Here is a 14,438-nt window from a genome sequence, read left to right as displayed (position 1 = left end):
TTTCGCTTAGACAATGTTTTCAAGGTTCATCCACATTGTAGCATGTATCAGAATTTCATTCTTTTGTATGGCTCAGTAACATTCCCTTGTGTGGCTATTTTGTTTATCACATTTTGTTATCAGTTAATAGAGTTAGATTGTTTCCACATTGATTATTATGAATAATGCTATGAATATTTGTGCGTCAGTTTTTTTCTGAACATATGTTTTCAATTCTCCTGGGTATATATGTAAGAGTGGTCATATGACAACTACATGTTTAACTCTTTGAGGAAATGCCAAACTATTTTCCAGAGGATCTGTACATTTTCATTCTTCCTGCCAAGGGATAAGAGTTGCAGTTGCTTCACATCCTTGCCAACACGTACTATTATCCATCATGTTGGTTACAGCCATCCTACTGGGTGTAAAATGATACCTCACTGTGATTTTTACTTCCTTTTTCTTCATGACTGATGAGTTTGAGCATCTTTTCATGTGCTTATTGGCCATTTAGATATCTTTAGAGAAATGTCTATTTAATTCCTTTGCTCATTTAAAATTTGAGTTATTTATCTTTTTATTGTTGTGTTGCAAGTGTTTTAAAATATATTCTGATATTCTGCACACTAGATCTTTATCAGACATATTATTTGCAAATATTTCCCCATATTCTGTGGTTCGTCTTTTCAGTTTCTCAAAGTGTCTTCTGAAGCACCAAAGCTTTTAGTTTTGATGAAGTTCAATTTATCTGTTTTTATTTTTGGTTCCATATAGTACCTGCTATCCATTCTGACAACAGATGGGGAAAGCAAATGAGGACAAGAAAATGACAACTTTACATTTCACACTAATAAAATTATTTAGAAAATTGCCTTTTACTAGACAGTATAATTTCTGTTGGTGGATGCAAGGCAACTATGAATCACATACAAATCATCATCTTCCATTCTATTTAGCTGGATGGGTCTAAGTAAGGGACAGAATAATAAAGAATATCATTGTAGAGGAAATCAGTTAGCATTTATGCCATTTAAAATATGGTTTCTAAATTGCTTAAGCATATCTATCAGATTCTAACTAGAACATTTAAAATCAGCATCCTATAAAAGCAATACTCTGTGAAATGATTTCTGAACTGTGAAAATTTGTCTTTCAGACCTATCACCCTAGAGCACTGAGCCTGGATAGATTGCTTTGTTGCAAGAATCCCCGCATCTTCACCAGAGGTTTGTATTTGATTCATATGGGTACGCTCCAAGGAACATACGATCCAGGTTCATCTCTTGGAATCTGGAATAAAAAGACAAATTTGGATGTTTGCAACTTGGAAGATGTTTATGACATGTGAAAAAGAGCAGATTATAAAACAGGATAAAAACCACCCAGAGGGTGACCAGGACAGTGAGAGAGCCAACCATCACAGCATGAGAAACATGGAGGAGTCAAGGAGAGGACCAAGGGTCGGACTGGGCAGGGCAGCCAGGAGAGTCATCTCAGGCTTGAAGCGGAAAAGAGGACAGGAGGAGTCAGCGTCTGTGCTTCTCCACAGTGAAGAGGTGATTCCCGGGGCTTTGGAAGAGCTTTAAGGGGTACCGTGAAGAGCCATCACGAGAGGTTGTATAGTACAGGGCTCTCCCCTCAATTTAAGGAATAACGTGTTTATAGTCAGAGGGGTCACTCTGAATGGCATGACCTCCCACAGTTAAAAATCCCATCACTGAAAATGCCCACGGAGAGTGGAGATGTTTGCTTGACCAGGGTGTTGCAGGAGGCATTCCTGCTACTGGCGGGAGGGAAAGGATCCCTCCCTCTCTGGGGTTCTGATCAGGAACTGCACAGACTCCCATGGCTTGGGTAGAGGAAGTTAAGAATGTTGGGGTGGCCCATATTCTTGGCCTGGGTTTCTTGGGATCAGAGCATAGTTCCCGAACTTCTGACTAATGTGTCCTGGGAAGGGAACAAAACTAAGGAGGAGCATACAATTGCTGAATGAAGACTGAACTTTTCTTTTTAAATGGTGTAGAAATGACCCCACTGCAGGCAGGCTGCTGTCTCACTCAATTGTCTTCAGATTCATGTCAACTTTTCTTCCATGGAAAACCACCATGGTGGACTAACGAAACTTAGTTACAAGGACAGGGGAAAAAATTCAGACTTGTTGGAGCAGAACGTACCATTTTTGTGAACTTGTCTTCACAGGCCATTCTAATCTTCTCTGGAGTCAGTGGGCTGTTGAGCCTCAGTGGTCCAGGCAGGCCTCTCTCCTGTCGTGCTGCCCTTATTGCATCGTGGATGGCGAAAAACACTGAGCACCCCAGGAATACCCCAGACTCTCCCAGACCCTGGTAGGGAGACAAGTCAACTAGATTATGACTCTCTCTCTCTTTCTCTGTATGTGTGTATATATATATGAATGTATGTATCTCATGTACGTGCACATCTATGAATACACATGTGCATGTATGTATACATTAAATATTATATATGCAACTTTTTCCTTTAAAAAACTAATCCATTCTTTTAGCTCAGTATTTATATTCTGAGGATTCCAGTGGAAGGAAATGACCCCAAAGGGAGAGAGCAGATAGAGGCATGATGCTGATGACTGGCATGAAGATGAAAAATCAGATGCAACCTGATGATAATAGTAGCTTGTGTCCACAATTTGGAGTATTTTTAAAGAAATTTATAATGTTTAATTACTTTAAAATTAAAATGTTTAATCAGGCTTTTGCCCCTATACTCCGAGGAAAAAAAAAAACAAAAACCAATCAACCAAGAGATTAATGTAGCCCCTCCCTCCCGGCACAGGTATCAGATAAACACTCATTTATTCATGGAGCACAGCTTACCTTAGACGAATACAGGGTATTCGAGTTTTCAGAGGGAGGCAACAAAGAAATGTGCAGCTCCATGGGGATGTCACAGATGGCAGGGATTTTATACTGGTTCGGGCCCCGGGTGTACAGGACACCTTGAGGAGAATAATTCAGTTCCTCTATTGTATAAAGTCCCATGCCTTGAATAAACGCACCTTCAATCTGAGGCAAAAAAGAAAAATTCCATATATGAGAAAATACAGCCAATAGCAGCATTTCAACTTCATGCTGTTTGCCTGAATTTTAAAAATGTAGTTTAAGAGGGTTCTTTGCATATTTTGGAGCCTGTCTCTGAAAGCTTACTTTCAAGTTGACTTTAGAGCATGTCTGAACATCTCTCTGAGTGCTAAGTTCAGTCAAAGAATGTGAGTTTGAATCTCAGCCTGGCATTAAAGCTGCAGCTCCAGAAGAGCCCTCAGAGAGCCCGTAGCCCAAACATCTTGATTTTTTTTCTGCCTGTGAGGCAGGTGAAACCCTCTCTGACAGTTTGCCCATAGACCTCAGCACCCCAGGAGAGATTCTCAAAGCTCTGGAACCCTGGCGGCTCACCCCTTACCCCTCGCTCATCAGCTGGCTGGCCTCACATCTCTGGACTGTCTCCTCGATCGTAACATGAAGGGTTTGAACTGTGTGCTCCCTGAGCTTCCTTTACAGCTTTAAAAGGCTCCAGCTCTTAGATGTCAGCACATGGATGAAATTACCATTCCATGCAGGTTTCTGATTTCTGGGTCTTCTCTTCCCTTCCTTCCTTCCTGCAGCCACATTTTCTCCATCCTCACTTCTGTCTACTAGCAGAGATGTTCTTCTCTACCACAATGTTAGAACAGTCTTCCTAACACTCCAGACTGCTCCCCGGGCCAAGTCCCTTCCACCTGCTAAGTGAAATGCCTGTCTCGGGAGGTTTCTACCAACATAATCCTCTTTCACTCCCTACCTCCAGCCTCGCATCCAGCCCCTGTGACACAGGTGACTGCTGCCATCAGCTTATCCTCACTGCCAGCCCTGAACGCAAGGTGTGTGGAATCTCAGCTCTTTCTTTAGGTTAATTCCCTCCATTTTCCTCCTACCCAGAACACCTCTTCCTGCTCATTCTTTGCCTGCTTTGACTTCTCCAATCCATAAGTTTTTCCCACTTTCCTGTCAAGGTCCTAATCAGAGGGTCCCTCAGACTACGTTCTCTATTGGAAATAGGAAGCTGAACAGCCCACTGGTGCCAAGGCAGGTAGATAAAGTGAGAGAAGCTTCCAGAGAGCATGTGACTCTCTCAAGAGGCAGCCAATAGACTTTTCCTCATGGAAAGATAGCTCCAGTGTTGGCAAATTTTCTGTGTATCCAAGAGATGCTAGACATGTGAAAATTCATGTAAAACAGCTTGTAATTTTTCAATCTTGTTAATTATTTCAAATTTAAATTGTAAAATATCTGTGGGCAAAATAGGCTACCCATCAGCAGCTGTGCTGTAACTATCTGATGTTTGCTATCTCAACCCTGAAGCCAGAGCCCATCACCTTCTCTGGACTCAGCACAAAGTCCTGGATCCTACTTCTAGCCCACAGGCGTGGGGTTCATGCTGCTACCTCTAGGCTCAGTCCTGCTCTTTCAAGCTCCCCAGTCACAGAGTGCACATTTTTTCAAAAACTACCTACAACACCTTTGTTTTCTTCCTTTTTTTAAACAATAAGAGGTTTGAGTGCTATGGCTGTCCTGAACAGAAAGATTCTGACTAAACGGAGAGAATAAGAAAATGATGGGTGGGCTTCCCTAGTAGCTCAGTTGGTAAAGAATCCACCTGCAATGCAGGAGACCACCTGCAGTCCAGGAGACCTGGGTTTGATCCCTGGGTCAGGAAGATCCCCTGGAGAGGGAGATGCAATCCACTCCAGTATTCTTGCCTGGGAAATCCCATGGACAGAGGAGCCTGGCGGGCTACAGTCCATGGGGTTGCAAAGAGTCAGACGTTACTGAGTGATTCACACACACACACAAGAAGATGATGAATCGGGACTTCTAGGTTGGGCCAGTAGCTGAGATTCCACCCTCCCAATGCAGGGGACCCAGGTTTGTTCCCTGGTCAGGGAACTAGACCCTGCATGCTGCAACTAAAGATCCTACATGCTACAACTAAGACCTGGAACAGCCAAATAACAAATATTAAAAAATAAACACACACAAAAATATTGAAAACAAATAAATACATATTTTTTAAAAAGAAGATGAGTAAGCCAGTGGACTGTTTTCCTGGCAGACCCCCCAGCAGTGTTGACTTTTACAAACAAGGAGAGAGGAACATTAGTTCCACATACCTGGCCTACGTCAAGGGCTGGATTTATACTGTAGCCAACATCCATGACAATGTCTGTTCTGATGTTCTAGTAATTAAAAACAAGTAAAAATGTTTAGTTTGATGAATACAACTTGGGAAGACAAAGTTGAGACACATATTTCAGGAAAAAGAAGCAACACAGTTTATTATGTATAACTTCAAAGTTATATAAAGACTCATGCAGCTTAAGTAGTCTTTTTTTTTTTTTCTTGCAAACAACAGGAGAGGAAAATATTTACTTGGCTTTGATTCCAGCTGAGGGATGTAACATATTCGGTTGAATCCACTACAACAAATAGAACACATCCCACAGAAAACAGGAAATGTTTATGGCCCTCCTGATCCTTGTTGCAAAACTTCCTGGCCACCACCACACTCTGCCCTCAACAGTCCAGCTGGCTGGGTGATAGTTTCTGAATCAAGAACTCAGGGTTCATCAGCAAAAATTGCCATTTTAGGTTATGAATTTTTAGAGCAGAGGAGAGACTAAATCTAACATTACAGCTTGGTAACCAAAAGTTCTCTGATAACCTACAGAGGAGGAGAGGATAGCAGGCCCAGCCAGGCTGGTGGGAACACCTGTGCCCATTTAAGAGGGCAGGGACATAAAGAAGAGAGGCTGCCAGTTGCTTTCTAACTGTTGCACCAAGGTGATTGCTGAGCTCCTATTTCCTTTGGTAATATAGAGAAACTATCCTTAGCCAATTATGTGGTGCCTCTCTAGTGCTCAGACAGATGGAATATGTGGAAAATAAATGGATCTAGAGTTCAGCTCAAAGACCCTCCCAAATTGGTACTGACCTTATGAGCACCTGTCAGGCAGTCTATCTCAACCTCGGAACAGACTGCTCCATAAACAAAGTATTCGAAAGGGTGGCCTTCGCCTGTCTCTCAGTTTATGTTCGACTCATAACCCCTGGAGGAAACAGAATTTTTGAGGAGTGTTGTTAAACGATCAAGCCGCTTCATTGCAGACCACAGTAATTAAACAGACCCATGAGGAGCTGTGCCCAATTTGCACGCCTGGCAAATACGAGAGGAGTACACTTGTGATTCAAAGATGTGCAGCACATAATATAAGGAGTAAAGCTGTGGAATGAATAAATATTTACTTCTTTCTTATTAAACTTGCTTTGTCTGAGAAAAACAGGAAACCACTCCCTACCACTAACTCCCTAGGCTTGGCAGTTAACTGCTGATCATTTGGATATTCATCCTGTTGTTTTTGGTTAATATAGGGTCATGTAATCCTGTTGTAATCAGGCTTGGGGAATTCCAGCTGGATTTTACACCAAATACTACATCAAAGGTGCACCCTTTTCGGTGTCTCTTTCTGGCCCGAGGATTCAGCCTTCTGTAGGTGGGGTCAGGCCCCCTGGCTCTCATTCTTTGCCAGCACTCTGGTCTCTCCATCAGGCTCCAAGGACTGCTCTGTTCCCAATTCTTCTTTAAGGACACCAAATGAATGTCATGGTAGAAGAGAAGCATAGGCCAGCAGCTGACCAGTACTTTCTACTCTTCTCTCCTCCTCTCCTCCCAGCCTGGAGGGGCTTATCCCTGCCAGTGCCCTCAGACTCCCACAAGAACTGGCAAAGAGAGACAATCAGGTGCGACTCTCTACATCTCTCTGCCTCCTGATGGCTTTCACTCTCCATTAAATAATTTGATAGATTGCTTTCCAAAGTTTCTGAGCTCTAGTTGTTCCACATCTTGACAGCAAACACATAGATACTGTTATATTTCTTATTTTTTTGCCAATCTAGACAACGGTATTTATCTCACTATAGATTGCATTTGCATCTCTTTTCCTTCATTTCTTAAGGGACACAGTGAGTTTTCAACACAATGTCAACCACTCCTTCCTTGGTAACCCCCAGGGAACTCTTCATACGTCCCACTATGAAGAAAAAGAAATGCAAAAAAGCAAAATGGCTGTCTGAGGAGGCGTAATGCCTATTTGTAAGAAATAGCTGTGAAAAGAAGAGAGGTGAAAGGCAAAAAAGAAAAGGAAAGATATACCGATTTGAATGCAGAGTTCCAAAGAATAGCAAGGAGAGATAAGAAAGCCTTCCTCAGTGTTCTATGCAAAGAATTAAAGGAAAACAATAGAATGGGAAAGACTAGAGATCTCTTCAAGAAAATTAGAGATACCAAGGGAACATTTCATGCAAAGATGGGCTCAATAAAGGACAGAAATGATATGGACCTAACAGAAGCAGAAGATATTAAGAAGAGGGGGCAAGAATACACAGAAAAACTGTACAAAAAAGATCTTCACGACCCAGATAATGATGAAGGTGTGATCACTCGCACTCACCTAGAGCTGGACATCTTGGAATGTGAAGTCAGATGGGCCTTAGGAAGCATCACTATGAACAACGCTAGTGGAAGTGATGATTTTCCAGTTGAGCTATTTCAAATCCTGAAAGATGATGTTGTGAAAGTGCTGCACTCCATATGTCAGCAAATTTGGAAAACTCAGCAGTGGCCACAGGACTGGAAAAGGTCAATTTTCATTCCAATCCCAAAGAAAGGCAATGCCAAAGAATGCTCAAACTACCACACAATTGCACTCATCTCACACACTAGTAAAGTAAAAAAACTCAAAATTCTCCAAGCTAGGGTTCAGCAATACATGAACCATGAACTTCCAGATATTCAAGCTGGTTTTAAAAAAGGCAGAGGAACCAGAGATCAAATTGCCAACGTCCGCTGAATCATTGAAAAAGCAGGAGAGTTCCAAAAAACATCTATTTCTGCTTTATTGACTATGCCAAAGCCTTTGGCTGTGTGGATCACAATAAACTGTGGGAAATTCTGGAAGAGATGGGAATTCCAGACCACCTGACCTGCTTCTTGAGAAACCTGTATGCAGGTCAGGAAACAACAGTCAGAACTGGACATGGAACAACAAACTGGTTTCAAATAGGAAAAGGAGTAGGTCAAGGCTGTATATTGTCACCCTGCTTATTTAACTTCCATGCAGAGCACATCATGAGACATGCTGGGCTGGAAGAAGCACAAGCTAGAAACAAGATTGCCGGGAGAAGTATCAATAACCTCAGATATGCAGATGACACCACCCTTATGGCCGAAAGTGAAGAAGAACTAAAGAGCCTCTTGATGAAAGTGAAAGAGGAGAGTGAAAAAGTTGGCTTTCCCAACATTCAGAAAACTAAGATCATGGCATCCAGTCCCATCACTTCATGGCAAATAGATGGGGAAACAGTGGAAACAGTGGCTGACTTTATTTTTCTGGGCTCCAAAATCACTGTGGATGGTGACTGCAGCCATGAAATTAAAAGACGCTTGCTCTTTGGAAGGAAAGTTATGACCAACCTAGACAACATATTAAAAAGCAGAGACATCACTTTGCCAACAAAGGTCCGTCTAGTCAAAGCTATGGTTTTTCCAGTGGTCATGTATGGATGTAAGAGTTGGACCATAAAGAAAGCTGAGCACCAAAGAATTGATGCTTTTGAACTGTGGTGTTGGAGAAGACTCATGAGAGCCCCTTGACTGCAAGGAGATCCAGCCAGTCCATCCTAAAGGAGATCAGTCCTGGGTGTTCATTGGAGGGACTGATGTTGAAGCTGAAACTCCAAAACTTTGGCCACCTGATGCGGAGAGCTGACTCATTTGAAAAGACCCTGGGAGAGATTGAGGGCAGGAGGAGAAGGGGACAACAGAGGATGAGATGGTTGGATGGCATCACCGACACAATGGACATGGGTTTGGGTGGCCTCAGGGAGTTGGTAATGGACAGGGAGGCCTGGCGTGGTACGGTTCACGGGGTCGCAAAGAGTCGGACACGACTGAACGACTGAACTGAACTGAATGATTTGAATCATTGATTCAACTGTATTTTATTTGTATGTCTATTTTTCCCCAGGCTTTCTGACATCTGGATTAAGTAGCAGCTAAAAGTTATTTATGACAGTGGGTTAACAGAAAGTACAAAATCATTTTTTGCCAAAAGTACAAACAGAAATGAAACTCTCCTTTAAAATACTACTGCTGTTTTCCATTGCATATGATCAAAAGGACTATTTACCTGAAGTATCCAGTAGCTGAGAGACTAATGCTTTCATTAAAGGCAGCCTGTGCCTGGAAAAAAAAAGAGTACAATGTGATACAGTAAAGATGTTTAAAGTAAGAGTCACTCAAGACTCACATTTTAATTTTACTTTGTGTTAAATAAAGCGATCAGGAGTAAAAACACAGAAGGACCAACATTAATTTATTCCTTTCAGCATTTTCCACCTTCTATAGGTCATTTGTGGTTCAGTGCTTATAGGAATGGCATTTGTTCAATGCATATCACAATAATAAATGACTCTTACGGTATTTTACACTTACAGACTGGACTACTGTTGCCAACACATGTTCTGTTTGTGAAGAATTTCATCCAGTCACCTGGAAAGACTTAGCCTATTAACATGGAACGTATCAGGAAACCAAAGGTGGTCAGATGTTTAATTTTAATATCAAGTATCCATTTGGGCTTCTCTGGTGGCTCAGCTGGTAAAGAATCTGCCTGCAGTGCAGGAGACCTGGGTTCAATCCCTGGGCTGGGAAGATGCCCTGGAGAAGGAACAGTTACCCACTCCAGTGTTCTGGCCTGCAGAATTCCATGGATGGTGTAGCCCACGGGGTCTCAAAGAGTCAGAAGCAACAGAGCGACTGTCATTTTCACTGTCCATGGTAGACTTAGAGATGGGCACAATCTTGCTAAATCGTACCATTTACACCTGAAGTTCTCCTGACTCTGCAGTGTACACAGCTGACTAAGATACAAAACGATGCAATTTAGGTCTGAGAAAGAAAAAGGTGAGGAGTGTAAGCATCACAGAAGAAAATGGGGTGGAGGGCAGCATTCCATTATGGTGGAAGAGCGACTTGCTTGCACTCCATCTTTCTCCAGTCAGACTCTCTCAGGCAGCACTGGGCAGAGGGCAGAAATAAAGATGCCCAGAAAGGATTGAGAGCGCTCATAAATATGAATTACAGAATGAGTCCTAACTCTATGCAATAGCAGGACCATTTCTAAGTAAGATTTCCCAGTGTGATTTCCTCCAGACCAGTGCTTTAATGTGACTTAACATCCTAGAACTGTCGGTATGACAAATACACCCAGTCTTCAGTGGGTATCCATTCCACACCATCTGGTACTTTAAAACCCATTATTCTGAATAGTTTCCTAGTTGATTTTAGGATGTGTCTTCCTGTCCAACTAGATTGTAAGTAGATCAAAGGGAGCAGTTGAATATATACCCAAATGGCTTGGCTTTCTCTTTCTAAATGAGTGCTTATATGACTTTTACTTTTACAGAGTGACTGTGGTATTATCTTCCAATTTTAGGAACAATAGAACCCCCCCAAAAGAGAACAGCAGAGAAGGCGATGGCACCCCACTCCAGTACTCTTGCCTGGAAAATCCCATGGACGGAGGAGCCTGGTAGGCTGCAGTCCATGGGGTCACAAAGAGTCGGACACGACTGAGCGACTTTACTTTCACTTTTCACTTTCATGCATTGGAGAAGGAAATGGCAACCCACACCAGTGTTCTTGCCTGGAAAATCCCATGGACGGAGGAGCCTGGTAGGCTGCAGTCCATGGGGTCACAAAGAGTCGGACACGACTGAGCGACTTTACTTTCACTTTTCACTTTCATGCATTGGAGAAGGAAATGGCAACCCACTCCAGTGTTCTTGCCTGGAGAATCCCAGGGACAGTGGAGCCTGATGTGCTGCCATCTATGAGGTCGCACAGAGTCAGACACGACTGAAGCGACTTAGCAGCAGCAGCAGCAAAAGAGAACAGATAGATTGATAGCTATTATCAAGAAAATACCTAGATTCCTTAGGAAGAAATATTAATTCTCGCTTAAAACAAGAGGAACTTTCTGTTCTCTAACAGAGAATTGTCTCAGAAGCAGGAGTTCTGCCATCATCCTATGATAAGATTTCCACATGCTGTGAGCCAAAAGCCAAAGGCCTCGATCATCATATAAGTGTAATACCTTTTAGTGTGCCCTTTCCACTGATATTTGACTCACATATTTCTCTCTCACTCTCTCTACTTTTTTTTCTAACATTACACACAGAAACAGTAATTCTTACCCAATCTTTCCAAGTGCCTTTGGGATTCTTGCTGATGATGGGTTTAAGGCGTTTCAGAAGAGTCTGACAAGCATCCTAGGGATATTTTTCAGTTAAAATTATGATCATAAACACCAACTACAAAACCACATGAAAAGTGACCTTACATAGGCTTATTTAAGAGGCCCATGGAACATGGAGAAGGAAGAGACCAACCTGTAAGAGGTGATGAGAAAAGTCTCATGGGGGTAGGGGTGAAGCACGAGCTAGTCTTAAAGACAGACCACCTAGGATGGGAGCCTTGTACAGCCCTGTCGGAGGCTCAGAACTTAATAGAAAAACTGTTGGCAAACTACCGGCCACCATTTGTAAGCACAGAGTGGGCAGATTTATTCTGTGGGGAAGCTTTCTCTGCCTGCGGGAAGCGAGTGAAAGGCAATGAAACTGGGGTGGACAGACAGAGCCTTGCTATCTGGCAAGAGGCATGAGTTTGAACCAAAGCAGCCATGATACTGCTACCTGGAACCAGAAAGGGAGATTTCTAAGCAGAATGGATTAGGACGTGGGGAGCAGTGAGTTGTCAGGAGTGAGGGGGAAAGGGGGTGGCATCTTCCACTCGGGAGAGTGGCCAGTGCTGAACACTGATTGAGCCCCCAACCTGGGGGAAGGCTGTTTTCCCCAAGAGGGGGTGGGAAGGAGACAAGAACTGGATGGATTCTCAACATCTCCTGAGCTCCAGCCTTGACGGAATTTATGATCTAGGCCCCGCTGAATGATTTTTACCTTTACTGCCAACCCGTTGAGATCAGCCACTACGGAACCTCCAGAGGCATTTGTATTAGGGATGGTTTCTGTGCTTGTTCCCCGGAGGTGGATACTGGACAGTGGCATCCTTAACTCACGACTCACCACCTGGATTTTGGAAGAGATCTTTCACTTTTCTTTGGTTAGGCATAGACCTGTGCATATACCCCATGGTAGCATGTATGGGAAGCCCTCCACACCCAGCAGAGACCAGTGACAGGACCATGAGTCCCTCCAGCCACAAGAAGTCCCTCTTGTCTAAAACCCTGCAGCTGGTCTGGCCCCTGCAGCCCTGAACACACTTGCTTCTTCGTTGACTTTCTTGAGCACAAAAGCACCCTATAGAGGAGGTGAGCCCTCCAAAGTTAAGGCAGGAGGAAATGCTTTATATCTCCATCATCATGAAATCAACACCTTTGAGGCCTCTCTTACACCTCTGCAGGCTGCACAGTTCTAGCAAAGCTGACTTCATCAGAGAGGAGATGCTTTATCCAGATTTCTGGAGATGCTCCAGAAAGAGAAAGGACAATGGCCTTGTTAAAGCAACAGTGCCCACTCGAGATCCCAGGAGTAAATGGTGCCAGTGCCATTGGCCAACATAAGGACTTTGCTGGCTGTTACGTTCTTCCTTTGTGTACAGTGATGGAGCGAAAATCGTACTACTAGTCTCAGCTGGTCCCAGATTGTCTTTCCCACTAGCAGTATGGCTTAGTAGAGTTTGCCAACAACTAGGGCAACGGCATAAGTATACAGAGCCCTCCCCGCCACTGGCTCTCAGAAGACTGCCTGCACAAAGCGTATAGGCTTAGAACAGACAGGTTTCTGGTGGCTCAGTACGGAAAACACTTAAGTCTCACCTCAGAGAGGGAAAAAGCAATGACCAGAAAATTCTCAAGCAAGTGATAACATGAAAGAAAATATATAATCAGCACCCCTATAATCAGAAAAATGCAAATTAAAGCAATAATGAGGTAATTTCATCTATCACATTATCTAGGTTTTTTTTTTTTTTTTTAACAGTCCATAACATAGAATGTTGGCTAGTGGTGTAATATGATGGATACTTTCTGGAAAACGATTTGGTAATAAGTGCCAAATGATTTAAGGCTTATTCTGTGACCCAGTAATTCCACTCCTGAGAACTTATTTTAAAAAACAGTCATTGATTTGATCATAGGCTTATGGACAAAAGTGTCCACTAGAGTGTTTAACAGTTGGGGATGGTTAAGTGAATTATACATACATCCACATGCAACATTAAAAATTATGATTGCAAAAAATTCTTAATGACAGGAGGAAATGCTTGTTCTGTATCAAGATAGGTGGAAAAAAACCAAGATACAAAATTATGCAAACAGAGTGCTTGTGGTTTTTTGAAAAAGAAAAGTCAAAGTCATTGAAAAAGAAAAAAAGTCTTGAAAAACCACATAACAGTGATTACTGCTAAGTGGTTAAAGTGTGCAGGGTTTAAAAAAAAAGTTTGCTTTTCAAATGTTTTATAATCTGTAATATTATAATGATTATCAAAATAGAAACAGCTAAAACTTATTCTAAAATAATTGAGCCAAAAGAAAAGTGATAGTTTGGTTAAAATTATCAAATGTGCTTTATATCACCAGTTGTTCAGAGTCCTACTATAAAAATGGCGAAAAATAATGCAATGCATCAGAATTTACACATCTTTTTATTTCTCAGCAAAGTCTCAAAAAAAAAAGAAAAGAAACCCCAACACATTTGTTAATACATTCAAAGGAAAGCAGCAAATGATCTACAACCTTCTTTAGCAATAAGACAACCACAGCCTATTCTGCCACATTCTTTTAGTAGGGTCAGTTACAGAACTGGCTTGCTTACCCAGTTTCTGTGAAGAGCTTAGTAGTTGAAGCAATCAAAGTTAAAGTCTCCTATCCTTTTTATTTTGGGATAGAAAATGTACACCCCTTGCTTCTCCCTTATACACATATCCACAAGTACACATCTAGCTTCATCCAATGACTTGCATTCTTACCTGAATCATTTTAGTGTGGACCCCCTGCCCCATTTCAATTCCACCGTGAGTCACCAGCACAGACCCATCCAGATAAATGTGAACCAGGGCAGCAGCCTAAGCAAAAAAAAAAAAAAAAAAAAACAATTGTCAAGATCTTTTTGATTGATATTATCATATATCTTATAAAATAGAAGATATTTCCCCTGGGAAGTAACCCCTCCTTTCCATCTCTACCGTAATACACACAGGCACCTCCCCCATCTCGCTGAGCAGAGCCAGGGCAAGCCGTGCAGGGCAGGGCCAGCCTGTCGCTGGATGGCTGTGACTCTGGGGCAGGTTTATGCTGCTTACGCTACTAT

General features: G+C 42.4%; 1 protein-coding gene across 3 annotated transcripts; it reads right to left on the bottom strand.

Annotated features, from left to right (window-relative positions):
• Window positions 1-838: 838 nt before the first annotated feature.
• On the bottom strand, window positions 839-14,218 carry LOC139186201 (aldehyde oxidase 1-like). Of its 3 annotated transcripts, none has more exons than XM_070800232.1 (9): window positions 14,098-14,218; window positions 12,069-12,197; window positions 11,307-11,381; window positions 9,239-9,291; window positions 5,986-6,207; window positions 5,165-5,230; window positions 2,835-3,023; window positions 2,157-2,324; window positions 839-1,272 (listed from the first exon to the last, which is right to left on the bottom strand). In XM_070800232.1, the coding sequence occupies exons 1-5, from the start codon at window positions 14,128-14,130 to the stop codon at window positions 6,150-6,152; spliced, it is 348 nt and encodes a 115-aa protein (XP_070656333.1). In that variant the 5' UTR covers window positions 14,131-14,218; the 3' UTR covers window positions 839-1,272; window positions 2,157-2,324; window positions 2,835-3,023; window positions 5,165-5,230; window positions 5,986-6,149. The 3 variants fall into 3 exon arrangements, with proteins under 3 accessions (XP_070656333.1, XP_070656334.1, XP_070656325.1); XM_070800233.1 differs by having other exon boundaries at window positions 5,986-6,100; window positions 14,098-14,217; XM_070800224.1 differs by having other exon boundaries at window positions 5,986-6,100; window positions 14,098-14,211.
• Between the last annotated feature and the right edge of the window lie 220 nt (window positions 14,219-14,438).

This window comes from Bos indicus, chromosome 2 (assembly GCF_029378745.1).
Source record: "Bos indicus isolate NIAB-ARS_2022 breed Sahiwal x Tharparkar chromosome 2, NIAB-ARS_B.indTharparkar_mat_pri_1.0, whole genome shotgun sequence".
Taxonomy (NCBI): domain Eukaryota; kingdom Metazoa; phylum Chordata; class Mammalia; order Artiodactyla; family Bovidae; genus Bos; species Bos indicus.
This window is presented reverse-complemented; position numbering and strand designations above follow the sequence as displayed.

Excerpts from the sequence above, each read along its gene's own strand:
- LOC139186201 (XM_070800224.1), bottom strand. The coding sequence starts at position 5,209 with ATGGATGTTGGCTACAGTATAAATCCAGCCCTTGACGTAGGCCAG. Across the intron at positions 3,024-5,164 it reads CAGCCCTTGACGTAGGCCAG|ATTGAAGGTGCGTTTATTCA; the intron begins GTATGTGGAACT and ends TTTTTGCCTCAG. Across the intron at positions 2,325-2,834 it reads ATACCCTGTATTCGTCTAAG|GGTCTGGGAGAGTCTGGGGT; the intron begins GTAAGCTGTGCT and ends TCTCCCTACCAG.